Source organism: Leiobunum rupestre, chromosome 1 (assembly GCF_980474605.1).
Source record: "Leiobunum rupestre chromosome 1, qqLeiRupe1.1.hap1, whole genome shotgun sequence".
In the NCBI taxonomy this organism is placed as follows: domain Eukaryota; kingdom Metazoa; phylum Arthropoda; class Arachnida; order Opiliones; family Sclerosomatidae; genus Leiobunum; species Leiobunum rupestre.
This window is the reverse complement of record NC_143384.1, coordinates 71,285,549-71,301,957: the sequence shown is the minus strand read 5'-3', so window position 1 is coordinate 71,301,957 and position 16,409 is coordinate 71,285,549. Positions and strand designations below refer to the sequence as shown.

Here is a 16,409-nt window from a genome sequence, read left to right as displayed (position 1 = left end):
GCATTACCTTCTAGCTAACACTGTCCCGGATTGAACAATGGAAAATGCAATTTGATCACGCACCATATTTTTAAAGAACATTAAGGGTGAATTCCTGGCGCCCATAAACGCGTAATGCGAAGAAGTCGAGCGAATGATTCAACAGTCCAAATCTTTCCCATCCGCTCGTATTGAATTTCTTCGCGCAACTTTAAGGAATGGATTTCCCATAAAAAGTCAGAAGGACTTCGACCATCGAACCGACAAGGTATACTTAATATAAAAATTAGTTTAAAATCTTTAAATCAACTTAAAACAGTGGCGGCGTCGCATTGTAATGGTCAGTAAGTAGGGCACCTATTTTTGGCATCCCTCAGAAGGATTTTGGTGCCCATTTCCAAGTTCTTTAAGCTAGCAAAATATGGTGTTTCATCCTCAAAATTTCTTTTCTACGATCCATATTATAATTATTGAAGAAATTAAATTAAAATTGAATATATCACTTTTTGTACCCTTTTAATAGGATTTTGGATGCACTTTCATATTAAAAGTAAGCCATGGCCTACCCCGGACGCCGTCACTGCTTTAAAATCCCGAAATAAGGCGTAAATAAGGTCACAAATCTAGAAATTAACATTAAAATACATTAATTAACTTGAAAATCATGCTCTGAAATCTCAAAATTTGTATTTTAAATTCTGAAATCTTCTTGAGATCAGTAACTACTGTTAAAGTATAGGATAAACGTTTCGTTTTTAAGTTGTTTTTAAGTTAAACGTTTTGACTAAGCTTTTCGAAGTTTTATATATTTAAGTCAGATGTTAAATCAAGGAAATATTGCACTATTTATTTGTAATTGGTATTAGTGGTTGTTTATATTTTATCTATTTACGCGATTTATAGTAGCAATCATGATTACGATGTTAATTTGGGGAATGATTTTCGCTTCTAATTATTTTTCGAATGATTATATTTTAATTATTTAATCTGTTTGATCATCACGAGATGATCTTTTGGTTTTTGGTGGGATTTTTGTCGATTGCGAACTGTGAAGGACGTAGTGCAATACAAAATAAAGGTCAGTTAATTCGCATACTACATGACAAATCTAAAGTAGTACCCTTACGAAAATGGCAATTCAAAAGTTATTTTATTCACATTGGGTGGTTGGAAATTCGACATTGATCGAAAATTACAAAACTAAATATGTTATATTTGATACAATGGCAATGTACGAAATTCCACTTTATTCCGATTTAATCAAAATTATTGTTTTCTTTTCCAATTGGACTTAAACTTTGGATCGAGTCAATACGGAAGGGTTAGCCATCCAAGTTACTATAAAAATGGTTTCTTCCTCAGAGTTCTACAAATCAGATGCCACAGGTGTTTCCACATCAAATATTGTAAGTCTCACGAAAAATGGTTTCAATCTATATTAGTTTGCTATGTGGGAAAACCTACTTTGTGTGGTAGATAAAAACTTGTTGAGGTTAACGGTAATAGTAAGTGTAGTTGGCTCGCGTGGCATGCAGGGCTTTCCACCAGCCTCCTACGCATTGTATCTCGGCCAACTGAATTAATGGTTTTAAAAGTCGCTTGATGACTTAGGCTTAAGGTGGTGCCTTGGGTATTAGCCAAGCTGATTATTATTTTTATTATTATTATTATATTGCACCTAACTTTTGGGGGAAATTTTTGAAGTTCTAAATAAATTGCCTTAAAGGGAGAGTGAACTAAAACATAGAAATCGTACGCTAGCACGAGCTACAACTTGGCTTTCACGAAAGTAGGGCCAATCAACCCTAGCTTTTGTTAAAACTTGCGGCAGAAATGTGAAATTAATTGATCCAGCACTCGCGAAATCTCAGTAACATTGGGTTGAACGTGTGGCCGAAAACTCAACATAAAATGTTGGTTCGTGTGAATAGGCATGAAGTAGTCCACCCTTAATTAGGCTTAAAAGTGCTACATGAATGTATTCCTCACACCTTTACTTAACCACTCTATTGCTTTACCGAAAACATTTTCGAATATTATTAAAATTGATATTTTTATTCGTACAGAATTCGAACCTTTTGTGGCCAGACCAAACCCTAAACTACTACGTGGCAGATGTATCCCGTGAGTATTTCAATTTTTCTAAAATGCTAAGTCAATCATTTAATATTAGTTAAAAGCTTAATTATACCGGGCTTCTGATCTTCTCGATTTTGTGATTTCCAAAGGTCAACTATATAAAGATGGTATAATCACTATCATGAATATTAGGACACCCTTAAAAGATAACTCACGATGAAACCATGATATTATGATTGAATCACGAATAGTGACAAAAAATTCAATGAATTTAGCTTTCGTGGTTCATAAATATCTAATATTATATTTAAAACAGGTTAAAAAATTCCAAGTTAATTTTGAAGCAAATAATTGATTGTTTTAAAAGAAGCAACAGTTTCAAAACCCATTAAATTTGGCTTTCACTCTCAGTCTGTTAGCGTGGATTTTAAGCCGGGGAGCGAATAAATAGAGTGGTTTTCTAGCATCGTCAAATACCAAATCGAATATTTAAACCGACGAATAGTTTGGTCGAGTGAATGGAACTGGGTCATTTAAATGATCAAATACCAGTATTTCGAATAGCAGATAATATGACGGTTTGACAATTTTAGTTTTACTTCGCTGTTCTAGGAAATTCTATAACACGCCAAGGATCAATAATTTAGCCCATAAGAAACCTTACGGCTAACTGAACAGCACCGCAATACACTTCGTTATCCATCGGGTTCTCTTTTGTCGGCGTTAATAATATTAATAACAATCAGCTTGGCTAATTTTCAAGGCACCACCTTAGGCCTAAACTCAGCAAAAACGATAACCCTGAGGTTATAGGTATTCATCCGAATTATTTGGTGCCAAGTCAATAACAAGGTGACCATGAACCATGTTGGTATTTCTCGAATTTTTGAACTGTGAAAATCTAAGTTAAGATAGACAATTAGATACTCAAAGAGGAATTATCGACCAAATATCTATTTTTTACGGACTTTGCACACGGATTATTTCTAATCTATTTTGCACCTGGATGATTTCTAATTAGTGGTTATTACAATTTGCAAAGAATACCTCTAAAAGAGGTTCTGTAATTATTATTGTTGACTCTACCTTTCAAATACCTTATTGTTCATTTGGTCGAATTATGAATTCATATAACAATCTTATTCAAAGAAAACTGCCAAAGCAATCCAGGTATAAGAGAATTAAATTGTTTATAATATACTAAGATTTGTTGTGTATGTAATATATATTGGCGCGTTAACTATTATAAAGGCCCGTGCATGCATACATTTATATATTTAAATAACGACACGACGACTTGATTTTTGCTTTTGATTCACGAAAGATGGCTCTCTAATCGGAACCTACCAAAGGGTATTCAATAAGACCAAAACAGTTTGCATTAAAACCCTTTTAATTAACTTTTCTGTTTCTTCAATTCGGGGAAACCAACTCCTTTAGAGAAGCTAAACAATGTAAACTAAATCCCAAATTCGTTATCAAGCAACAGGTTGCACTTTGCAACGCCATATTTTTTCGGCTCTTGGCACTTGAGATCTGAAACTTTGCTATTGCCTAGGCAAAGGGGTACAGATACCAAAGAACCTTGTAACTAACAAGGAGACTATCCGAGGTGGTTATCACCGATTTTGTTGAAACTCAGGGGTTAGGTAGACCTTATGGTAATATGAAAATTGTCAAAGGGAAAAGTTGCAATGGGTTTTAACTAAAATGCCAGAATTGAATTGGAGAAATATCTCTTACATTTAAAATAACGTTGGCTAAGCTTGGCGCGTGTATCAAAAATATTGTCAAAGCGTGACTTCAAGTTGAAAAGAGTACCGATATTTTTTCGAGAACTGGACTCGACCCGAAATCACGTAAGCCCACGTGGTAAGCTAGGAGCAACAAAGCCAGCACCCCACACAAGGAGAACGCAACCCATCAAAAGTCGTGCATTTTCTTGTGTACAATTTTCATTGGTTAAACGCTTTAGCGCTTGATGCCGTCGGAACGGGAAAATTCGGAAATTGTCTTCCCCCCGCCCGTAAAACGTTCAGCGTAAATTCTCGTCCAATGGAATTTGTACACAACACTGCCTTAGCGTGTTTAAAGGCTAGCCGCGTTCTCCTTGTGTTTGTTGCTCCTAGGGGGTCAGAGTTAAATCTCACGGGATCGTTTTAGAAGTCGCCGACCAAGTACCGCGGCGCAAAAAGAAATTGGCTTCCAAATCCTTTTAACTTAACATTGCGTATATAATAATCTCCGCCACTCTCCCCCTATTCGGCTTTCCGTTGCTATGCAACTCGTTTTGTAATTTTTAATATTTAGGCTTAGTTTCTCTATTCGGTGTTATATTCGCAAGCCAGATTTCCCGCACGGTACTGACGAGTCCTAAATAGGACGAAACCGGTCTACCGTTGGATTTTCTGGCTATTTTATTTTATTTAATTTAATTATTCATTCGAAGATCTATTTGGTCCGAGTTTCGCGTTTTTGTCCGCTCGAAGACCTATCGGTACGAGCTATTAGTAAGTTTTTAAATTTCTTCAAATTTGTTTAGGGTTTAGCTATATTATCCCTTTTCATTATGGACTTATCTACTTATTCGCCAATTTTATCATCCTTTGCAATGCAGTCCATAGGTGGTTTCTTTTAACTTTCCAAATCAACAGGTTATTCTGGTCATAATTTTTAGATAAATGAAGAAAATCAGCTAATTTGATCAGGTCAATCTTTCATAATTCCCGCAGCAAACAATCTTATTTCCAATTGCATCTCTTTCATTATCCCAAACAGCGATCTGAACTGATCTTCTAAAATTCAACTGAACAGATTCCGTTAGCTGGTAGCGGGTAAAAGTCGACAAAATCCGCTTCCGCTACACACTTTTTCACTTTCCGCGTCGATCTGTTTCAAACAGATATTTTAGCTTTATTTTCACGCTTGCGAGTGGCGGTGCGAATTTTGACGATTTTTATCCGCTACCAGCGAGCATGAAAATGGGCCTTTATACAGGGTGTTCGAATTTGCTAGATCAGGAAATATTTCTCAAAAACTATTTCATCTAAAATTCTGTATTTTTTAGATTATTATTATTTTAAAGGTAATTTTTTTGTAAATTTCAGCAACATTGGCCAAAAATTTATTTTTCATAGACGTCAAACAAAAAGTTTTAAAGAAAGAGTTGTAGAGAATAGTGAAAAATTTAGGAATAGTGTTGTTTCGATTTTTTCATTTTTGGGGGTCATGAAAAAAACAAGTTGGTTTAACCTAAAACAGCTAAAGTGGTATCAAATAATATAACGAATAACAGTTATTACAAGTATGTTTCATTTATTGCCCACTCGGCACAATGCAGGTCTCAGCACGATGAAGCGTAATATAAAAGGCACTCTGCAGGGGCGTAGCAACATTTTGGCGCCAGGGGGGTCAATTGGACTTTTTGAAGGATTGCCTTTTAGTAATTGGGGAAATAAATTTCCACCCCTAATCCCTAATAGTGGGATATAGTAATGGCACCGTGGCGTCTAGCTAATTCGTTAGATAAAAAAAATTAACTAAAAATGACGACCATAGTCAAACATGTAATATGTTATAGACTGATAATCATATATTTTGAAGTAAATAACTTCGGAATACTCATGAGTTTTAAAACAACTATTTAATATTTAATAATAAAATTAAAAATTAAACAAAAGAGCCATGATGTTAAAACAAAACAACGTTTTGAACCTTACATGGTTCTTTGTCAAGTGTGACATGAGTATTCCGGAACAAGTTATTTACTTCAAATTATACTACCATGACAAAAACCAGCCTCTCTATTGATAATCATATAGGTTAAAAGTTTTTACCATGGTTAATATATAATTTAAAAGTAATAAAATTTTCACAACGACTGATACTTCATGGACCATGAAGTATCCGTCGTTGTGAAAATTTTATTACTTTTAAATTATAGACTGATAGTTTGTACTTTGAAAATTATTATTTTGAAAATAATATTTTAGCATTACTGTGACAATTTTTATGTTAGGGGAAAATTAATATAATTCTTGGTTCGATGTCTAGGGGATTAATTTATATTTAGATTTAAATTGTCACATTAATAATAAAAAAAATTAAAGCACTTTGATTATATATATATAAATGAATTTAATATCAATGAAAAGCATACTGGTCAAACAATTTAAGACTTAACTCTCTCTCTTAAAGTTAACTAAAAAAGGGGGGCGTTTTGGCTCTCTGGTGAACGTTTATAAGTTTATGCATTTCTTACGAAATTGGTGAATGGCAATGCCGTCGAGGATGTCGGTGATGTCCGATGAACTGGAGGGTCCGCGAGGCACGACGCCAAACATTTTAACGTAGTCACTTCTTGAAGACTCCGTAGCGAGCGAACGCCAACGGGAAAGCAAAGACTTTGGTGTTGGCTGAATTAGCCCAAAGAAACCGGTCCACTGTCCGAAGACGTCTCTCGTTCAAAAGGTCTACCATGAAAACCACGTGTCACCCCTTTTTATCAACTGACCCTGGTCAAAGGGTCTACGGGGTTTTAACGGTTCTCGCACGATGGAATGGAAAGTTTATTTTCAAACATTGGGCAATACCAGAGAGCCAGGAAGTTCCGCGGTTGCACCAGAGAGCGTACTAGGGTAAAACCTAGGAGAAGAGAGAGCCAACACAACAGGGGGCATTTATAAAGTTAAGACCAGAGAGTTATATTTGTGGGGTCTATTCAAAACGTTACAAACTATTTATAAAAAGGTCCACCATTCTTATTTTCAGGGGGTTACCTTGTCCCCATGTCCCCCCAGAAGCTACGCCCCTGGCACTCTGTATCACATCCGGAGTTACCAGACGGAAAGCTTGAAAGATTATCTCGCAAAAATTTGCTCAAGTCGTAAAAGAGACCGGATTTCTTGTTCTTTGAGAAAAGTCAAGAGAGGTTAGGTCTTGGTATCTTGGTGGCCACAGAACAGGGCCGATCCTTCCAATCCACCGTTGAGGTTGGAAACTCTACAACATCACGATGTTGATGCGTTGGCGCACCGCTATGATGAAACGAAAGACGTCTGTAATTGGCCAAAGGAATTTCACTCAATTCCTTTCGAAGGAAGGTGAAATAGACGGTAAAATAAATGGGGGTGGAATTTTAAACCGTCATTGCCACTTAAAAACTGGACACTAGCCAGGGAGGGAACACCGGATTTGTTGGTATTGCAGAATGCGCAGATACCAATTTTTGACTGTCGCCGAGTAACAAATAACTTAATCGTGATTCTTCGTAGAGCACCGTTTTATTTCGGGAATAAAAGCTAGACCAAATGGTTGTTTACCTGTAAATTTACTTATAACTTGAATTCTTCAAATTAAAATACAAATTATTAATTGAGATGAATCGTAATAGACGTGAAAAAATGGTTGAAATGACTTCAGTGACAATTAAAGTCGCGACGCCGGGGAGCTGGCAGCCATGCCGTCACGAAACGTTCCCACTTTTTTCCTACCCCCAAATTCAAAAATCCCCCAGAGGCTGGGAAGCAGTTGGAATTTATTTTACCGTCTATAGGCAAAACGATAAGGTAGAATAATTGGCCCCTAACACGATTCCCTACCAAACCTGACTCGTCGTTTAGCTTAAATTGTACTTACAATTGTTAGTGCATGATGATGAAGGAATGCAAAGTGTGGAATAGCATCTTTACAATTAAAATAATAAATGTTTCAAAAATGCTCCCTAACCAATAAAAAAAACCCTGAAAATTTCATAGTATTATGTTAAACATGTTTTGAATAAATGGCCTGATCGAGCTATTTGAGACATATATAACCTTGTGGAAAGCATATAAAAATATACAGCCCAATTTCTATTATTTTGTATCGTCATTATTACCTTGGTTCAGATAGCGCTGTTTTCCTAAAAATAAAAAAAGTCGTGGGATCTATTTTACACTTTGCGTGAAGTGTTGAGTGCGAGTCACAGAAAATAGTCTTTAAATATTTCTGACACCGTTAAAGCGAGAAATGTAATTGATGATTCAATAGATAGAACATGAAAAAGCTAAGAAGCCTTTGCAAAAACAATTTGGGCAATTGCGGTCTAGAAAATTGAGCATTAGATATCTTTGAAACCGTTAAGAGGGAAAATGTAAATGATACATCATGGACTTAATTAGTCCATGGATACATCAATCAATGACCGCCTATTGTGATCGGGGTTATTGACGAACCTAATCAAGTAAGCAAACACGTTCGATGCGAAACTTCTATTAGTAGTGGTTTTTTAAGAAAAATTGTTGTTCCACAAGAAAAGTACATCTTCAAATAATTTTTGCCGCAAGTCTGCATGCACACTTGGCGCATGCGTCTTTAGGCCACCTCTGCTCGGGTGGTACGTTTTCTGAATAAAAGCGACTCAAGTCTTTTGAAAACGCTTCCAAAATTAACACCCCTAATTTGTCTCTCAACAGCCGAAGTGCGGCCACTGATCACGGAAGCGACAGAGCAACTCCAAAGGGAAACGTGCATCAAATTTATAGAAGTTCCGGAAAATTACGAGCGGGATTATGTGCGCATTGTCGGAAATGATGGGTAAGCCTATGTTTCGTAAAATAATTTTAATTATACTGCCGACAATGTGTGATATTCCCATTATTAAGAATATTTTTAAATGTAAAATAAGCCATTTTCAACGTATGGGAAATTACTATCTCGAAAGATATTTAGGCCAACAATTTTTCGTAAGTGAAGCCCTGAAGATAATATACTATTTATATTAATCATAATTTTGTTAGATCAGGTCCTGATGATGGAGAGCCAAACTAATCGTGTTGTACTTTTATTTTTTTTTAATGTTAACTATTTTTTATTAAGTAAAAGTCAGTTGTTTTTATCTAAACGCGTAAGTAGTCAATTCCTCATCATTATAATAAAAGTGTTTTATCTTTCTCAACAAAGGTTTAACCCTGCTAGGTGTCTATTTAAAAACGGAAACCCAAAATAAAACAATCGACTTAGCCAAAACTAGCCGTATCATTAAGTTATTCCGAGAATGGTGTACGCAAGATTTAAGTTAAGTCGGCCTGAGGTAGAATGTTCCCAAAACTTTGTTACACTTTTTAAAAGCCAATTAAAACATTTCTAGTTGCATTTTAGAGAGCCGCATTATAATAAAAAATCTACCATTCCCGTCCATTCCCGTTGAAGGTTTTCCCGTTCCCGATCCATTCCCGTAGTTTTCGTTGAGAGTGGGTGAATGCGACTAGCAAGCGCGTCGCAGACTGTGACTCTCGCTAGAGCTCGAAATTTCGATGTATTTACCCCGAATTTCTCGGTCGGCCGCTTTCTCGAGTCACTAGAAAGTGAAAGATCCATTCCCGACCATTCCCGAACTGAAATTTACCATTCCCATCCATTACTGACCAATTCCTTTTCAGTTCCATCCATTCCATTACCGAATATAATTTTACCGCGGGAATAGGGAAAATACTAGTGTTGTAAGTCGGAAAATTTTCCGCTGAAAATGACCGAGGCCTTTTTCCGGAAAATTTTCCGTATTTTTCCGAAAAATAAAAAAAGGTTTCATTCCATGATTAGTCTAATATATTGTTTGCAAATTTTAATAAAGCGGCATTTTCGCCTCAATTTTTCGAATCTGAAAGTAAAACTAAACATATAGACTAGTTCAAACTGATTAACAATGTAATACTATTAATGTTTTGTAGTATGTTTACTGATATTAGACATTTTACATCGATAAAAAGTTAAAAACATTAAAAACCCTTAAAAAGTAATTTATATTTCAATTTTTTATTTTCCGATTTGCGTAAAATATTCCGCAATTAGGAAAATTTTCTGGAATATTTTTTGGAAATTTTTCCTCATTTTATTTTTCCGGAAAATTAACAACACTAGAAAATACCGTTTACATGCCTTATGTTAGTCTATTGAAATAACTCTGGTTCGTCTCTTGGGAGTTCTTGAAAAGGTTCAATTGGATCTTGTATAGAGGTCGGGGATGGTTAACTTTTATTCAATAAATAAAGCTCTCAAAATTATTCGTAAAACGTTTTGATCAAGTAATTTATATTTCTGTATTATCCGATTAATTTTTTGATAAATTTGTAAAATTTATCGGAAAAACGACGTTTTTTTCGATAAAAACCTCAAATTTTACGAATAATACATGTTTTTTAATCATTTTCCGAAATATTAACCAGTAAATTTCTTTGTTTACATTTTTCCCCGAAAAAAATCCATTTAAACATGGATAATGATTAACCGTTACCGACCTCTAAATTCTTGTAGGTGTCGTTCTCTAGTGGGTCACCGAGGTGGAGGTGCCCAAGATCTTTCTTTGTCGGACGATTGCGCAGCGCTCGGACTTGTTCTACATGAATTCATGCACGCGCTGGGCTTGGGGCACGAACATACGAAGCACAGCAGAGACGACCACATCAATATTATTTGGGACAACATAGAGGAAGGTGACTATTCTTTGTGCTTCGCAAATTTGTTAATGCCTTTGAAAAGGTAGAAGTTGGGTTTAACCACAAGAGCATAAAATGAAAGACATATTTTATAAAATACATAGGAAACATAAGTGGTATCTAGGAGCAACAAACACAACACCCCACACAAGGAGAACGCAACCCGTCAAAATTCGTGGATTTTCTTGTGTACGTTTTTCATTGGTTAGACGCTTTAGCGGCTGCTGCCGTCGGAAGGGGAAAATTCGGAAATTGTCTTCCCCCCGCCCGTAAAACGTTCAGCGTAAAGGCTCGTGACGCTCGTCCAATGAAATTCGTACACAACCCTTCGTTAGCGTGTTTAAAGGCTAGCTGCGTTCTCCTTGTGTTTGTTGCTCCTAGGTGGTATCAAGAATGCATTTAGAGAATGTGTTATCCTACGTTTCATGAATCCCCGAAGATATTCTTCACGTATACTGTGAGATATCCTTCGATCGTACCTGAGTTTCTTCCTCCTTTACCGACAGGAAGGAGGGAAAAATATCTCGAGATATAAGGCGAAAACTATTCGCTAGTTTGGAGAAATGTTTAGGAAATAGCGAGCAACTTCAAAATACAGTTTGGCTGTTATTGTATGGAAGAAGTTGGTAGTATGGGGTAAAAGGTGTACTCTTTTCGACCCCTAAGGATGAGGGGTTTGGGTTTTCTTCCGCGAAATGCTTGGCGAAAAGGTTGCTGACCACATATTATCTGTTCACATATTATCTGTTCACCTGAGCACATTATTGGTTGCACTTCTGGCTTAATATAGGTTTCCTTATTTGGAACTTCTCGTGAGATAGTTACTGATGGTCAAAATCTTTCCAAATTGACTTTCTTCTCTTCCTTGTTCTCGCAAACGCGTTTCGCCTCGGACAAGGCGTCGCTGCTTCGTTGCAACAACCGAACAGCGGCTTCGAACACAGACCAAGGTGTCCCCCAGTTTACAAACATTTCCCTCTCTTTAATGAACATGCCAGAAAGCGCCTTGGTAAGAAGGTCAACCAAGAAACTACATATGTATTCACTTGGAATGTCTTTGGATCCCAGCGCTCCGAAAGTGACCCGAGAAATGGGCGGGGCTTCAACTACCACGAGTGTAAAACGTAACCCGTTTTTTTGAACGGGAAAGCGACTGTACACACGGTCAACATTTACCGGATTTTTCCGCCCCGAGAAAAGGGAGGAAAATAGGTTGAAATATCTCTACTTTATTTCCCGGTTTTTTAAGCACTTTGAGCTCGATCATTCAGTGAGCATTAGGCTATCACGTGATATAAAGAGCTATTTTGAAAGTCTTTAAAAGTAGGCTTAGGAATTTTTGCGTCTATCACGTGACGGCATAACGCTCACTGATTGGTCAAACCCAACGCGCCTCAAAAAAAAGGTCCCCCGTTTTCTCGTTTATCGCGGCAAATTTGGTTCGTGTGAACAGTCATTTTCCCGTACGCTAGAATAACGGGAAAAGGCGGTGAAACGAGAAAATAGAGAAAACCCGGAATACGCTGGCCGTGTGAACCACCCTTAAGAGGGCGCACCGCGAAAATGACACCCACCAGAAAAATAGACTGACTAGAAATTGAATGAAAGAAACCCCGATCAGCTGAGGACCTTTTACACTACATAATTCTTAGTGATCTAGCGAAGAGACTACTCATCGTACGGAAATTCTAAAAATACCACATGTTTCATCGATCCATCAACATTTTATTGTAGTTTCCGGTTATTTTTAATTAGAAAATCATTAAATTAAAGAGATCAAATTTTACCAACGACCGTCCAACGGGTCTAAGGTGCCATCTAGAGCTCAAGTTGAGCAGCGAATGAGAAAGTTTTTTTCGTCGCTTAGGTTTTAGAGAAAACGCTTAGTTTTTTCTCAGTGAGACATCGTCTAAGCCTTTGTTATTTGCTTGCTTGGTAGTTTTAGAGAAAACGCTCAGTTTTTTCTCAGTGAGACATCGTCTAAGCCTTTGTTATTTGCTTGCTTGGTAGTTTTAGAGAAAACGCTTAGTTTTTTCTCAATGAGACATTGTCTAAGCCTTTGTTATTTGCTTGCTTGGTAGTTTTAGAGAAAACGCTTAGTTTTTTCTCAATGAGACACCATCTAAGCCTTTGTTATTTGCTTGCTTGGTAGTTTTAGAGAAAACGCTTAGTTTTTTCTCAATGAGACATTGTCTAAGCCTTTGTTATTTGCTTGCTTGGTAGTTTTAGAGAAAACGCTTAGTTTTTTCTCAGTGAGACATCGTCTAAGCCTTTGTTATTTGCTTGCTTGGTACTTTTAGAGAAAACGCTTAGTTTTTTCTCAGTGAGACATCGTCTAAGCCTTTGTTATTTGCTTGCTTGGTAGTTTTAGAGAAAACGCTTAGTTTTTTCTCAATGAGACATCGTCTAAGCCTTTGTTATTTGCTTGCTTGGTACTTTTAGAGAAAACGCTTAGTTTTTTCTCAGTGAGACATCGTCTAAGCCTTTGTTATTTGCTTGCTTGGTAGTTTTAGAGAAAACGCTTAGTTTTTTCTCAGTGAGACATCGTCTAAGCCTTTGTTATTTGCTTGCTTGGTAGTTTTAGAGAAAACGCTTAGTTTTTTCTCAATGAGACATCGTCTGAGCCTATGTTATTTGCTTGCTTGGTAGTTTTAATAGCATCCTTGTAACTGTCTTTAAAAGAGGTACTATGAAGGAATTTGATAATATTTTGTTCACGCATAATGAAAAAATTAAAGATGACTGCAGCCAGGTCTACAAAATCGTTTGATCATATTCTGGCGGCGATAAATATGGGAAAGTGCTTTCTATTTTTGCTCATATCAGCGGAAAAGGCATCGATTTTAAACTTCCAAAACCTTTATTTTCAGTTGAAAAACAATTCTTTGAAAAGAAAACACCGGAGAAGGACCCGTTGCCGGATTTACCATTTGATTTGGATTCACTTATGATGTATGGAAGCTTCTCGTTTTCCACGGATGAAAAACTGAAAACGATGGAATCTAAACAAAATCCTGATTATATAATACCAGAAGTATCCGATAAAAATTTAAGTGCCGGAGACATTTTAAAAATCAATACACTATACAAATGCAATGGTACTGGCAATTTAAAAAGTAAGTTTTAAAGCAAGAGCAAGTGACGACTCTAGGGTAGTACGATAGATGACGTTTTTTCAACAGTTCATCTACTGTAGTGTATTAGGTCCGATTGGTAGATATTTCTAAAGCTTGCACGGAGACCAAATAGCTGGCGTATATTTGCAACGGGCAATTGGACGTCTATATTCAAGTACGAGCAAAGAATATAAAGCCCCAGGAATGGAAGGTGTAGCTCCGTCTAGTGGAACTTTTGCGCCTCTCATTTTTAAAGAGAGACCGAGTCTCTCGAATTTAATACGTTCGCCGTCTTATCACAAACATCTTTTCTATTAAACAAAATAAGGTAAACTATGAAAAGGTAAAGCACCCTCTGGATTTATGTATTTTTTAAAAACTTACGCGTAATTTTATATTCCGGTTAAACTGAGTTTCTCGTCTGATGATAAAACTAAGAAACTTCGCGCCGCGTCAACGATAGGTGGCGATACCTTTTGATGTAATACGGAAAAGAATTTCAGGTTCTTCTTAGAGTCGTCACTGGTTTTTGGGTACATTTGTTGGAATTTCTTTCGTCCGAACGGTGGTACAAATGTCCGAATGATCATTTGTCCGAATGCCGGAAAACAGGATCGTATGTCCGAAAACGTATTTCATTTGCCCGAAACATTTATCACAACTTTTGTTGGTGATTTAGTCGTTCAATTTATGTTAACTTTACTGGCGAATTTCATTTGCTCGAATAATCGTTTGTCCGTTTTTTCGAACATTAGGAATTGTTTTTTTTTTAAATATTGGTAATATAAGAAAATAGTAACATTAACGTGAACCTAACCTTACCTAACCTAAAATAACCACAACGTTCAACGCAATTCCCACTAAAATAATCCGGACAAAAAAAACAGCAATAAGAAATAATAATTTAGCGACACAATTCGGACAGGTGATGCTACCGATTCGGACGAATGAAACAAAAAAGTTGACCAATTCGAACAATTGAAACCTTTGTTATTTCGGCGGTTCGGACGAATGAAATTCGAACATTTGTTCCACCGTTCGGACTATTGAAATTCGAACAAATGTACCTATCCCGTCACTTGAGTTAACGAAAGCGCAGGCAACAAATTTTACGACGTCGTAAGACTCGTTTTATTTGCGTTGTACGAACTAATAAACTAGATTTTATAGACTCTTCCCAGGGAAAGGTCACGCCTTACAGTTGCGATTTTGAATCAAACTGCGGATTTTCAAGTCAGGATGAGCCTGGGTTGGCGTTATGGAAACAAAGAAGTGGTCCTTTGAAGTCTTTAAAAGGCGATCACACAACTGGTGGAGGTCAGTAACATTATTATCAAAATAGCTGCGCAAATAAAATAAGACTACAACACCGAAAACAACTAAATAGGCTCCTACATGGCCGTATTGGGTGAGGAAGCAAATGGGCTCCCAGCACGGCTTGTCTCTTCAACGTTCTCAAGTTCCGAAAGGAAGGAAGGCTGCTTGACGCTTCAGCTCCACTTCAGTTATCAAGATGCAGACTCTTTCGCGATTTACTTTCAGAGTAAAAATAATTTGAAACCAATTTTCTCTGAGAAAATTCCTTTACATTTGCAATGGAAAGAAATTAAAGTGGACGTTTCTCCTTTGGAAAGCCAGTTTAGGGTACGTTTAGTGACTGCATTGTTGTGGTCGATGGCTTTTTTACTTATAAATAAATTTCGACTAATTTAAACTTTACATTACAGTTTATCTTCGAAGCCAATATAACCAATCATAAAGAAAGTCTGATAGCGATTGATGACGTCAAGTTTAAGTGGAATTAACGTTAATTATACATTAAAAAACGTCGGTTTTCGTATCTTATTTAAATTTACGCAAATTATTTGTAGTTGGTTACAAGAGACACTTTATATCACGTGTCTTTCTTAATTACTTTCAAAAAGATTTTAAATAAATTGAACTCTTTATTGTTGTGAACTTGTAAAAATGCGTTATTACTTGTATGAAATGAAATGAAAAATTTGGTTTATTGTGTAACAAAACAATACATAGGAGCATAAAGGTTGAAAAACATGTACTATACATATTATGTTTATGTATTTTAACTATTTGACTAATTTTTTTAAATTACTACAATTTTACAATTGTCTGATGATATATGCTTTGACAAATTTACCATTATCAATGACTAGGATAAAAAATTATCACAATTTGACAGGGGCATAAAGTTTTGAAGAATTTTAAGAAAGAAAAATTTATTGTTTAGTAATTCGCTTTGAACTATTTAATTTGCAATATAAAAATCACTGTGGAAATTCGTAGTAAGCAAAGCTTCAATGACGGAGACGAAAGTTAAAAGAACGTTATAAGCCATTTGCCACAAGTCTTGCTTTGTGCGTACCATCTTCATTGGCTTTAATCCGGAAAACCCATCTGTTCTCGATGAAGTTTCGACCCTTTGGTGGAGGAACCATCTCGTATACGTCATGTTTCTCCCTGGATAATAGTTTGTCGTCTATTGCTCTCTGCTTTGTTCGGAATCGGTCGTTGATAGTGAATCTTTTGCGGACTTTGGCAAGTCGTCGCAAACCAGATAAGCCTAATTTCCTGGATGACAGGTAATGTAGACCGATCTTTGAGGACTGGACCGCTAACTTCAGTGGGTGTTTCAAGTTTTCAACTGGCCTGGCTCCCACGATTCGAGGTGCATGGACGGGAATGGAGGCCACGTCTTTTGGTATGTTGACGGGTATGGATGCCACGTCTTCGCTATTCAGTC

General features: G+C 36.6%; 1 protein-coding gene across 1 annotated transcript; it reads left to right on the top strand.

The window, feature by feature from the left end:
* Positions 1–150: 150 nt before the first annotated feature.
* LOC149966254 (astacin-like metalloprotease toxin 2) lies at positions 151–15,616 on the top strand. Its single transcript, XM_090181242.1, has 10 exons — positions 151–247; positions 985–1,057; positions 1,342–1,385; positions 2,046–2,103; positions 8,514–8,634; positions 10,351–10,529; positions 13,403–13,648; positions 14,819–14,965; positions 15,036–15,292; positions 15,376–15,616. The coding sequence occupies exons 2-10, from the start codon at positions 985–987 to the stop codon at positions 15,451–15,453; spliced, it is 1,203 nt and encodes a 400-aa protein (XP_090037368.1). The 5' UTR covers positions 151–247; the 3' UTR covers positions 15,454–15,616.
* Positions 15,617–16,409: the final 793 nt, after the last annotated feature.

Coding starts and splice junctions, on each gene's coding strand:
- LOC149966254 (XM_090181242.1), top strand. CDS start 985: ATGATCTTTTGGTTTTTGGTGGGATTTTTGTCGATTGCGAACTGTGAA. Junction 1,058..1,341: donor TAGTGCAATACAAAATAAAG/GTCAGTTAATTC, acceptor TTTCTTCCTCAG/AGTTCTACAAATCAGATGCC. Junction 1,386..2,045: donor GTGTTTCCACATCAAATATT/GTAAGTCTCACG, acceptor TTATTCGTACAG/AATTCGAACCTTTTGTGGCC.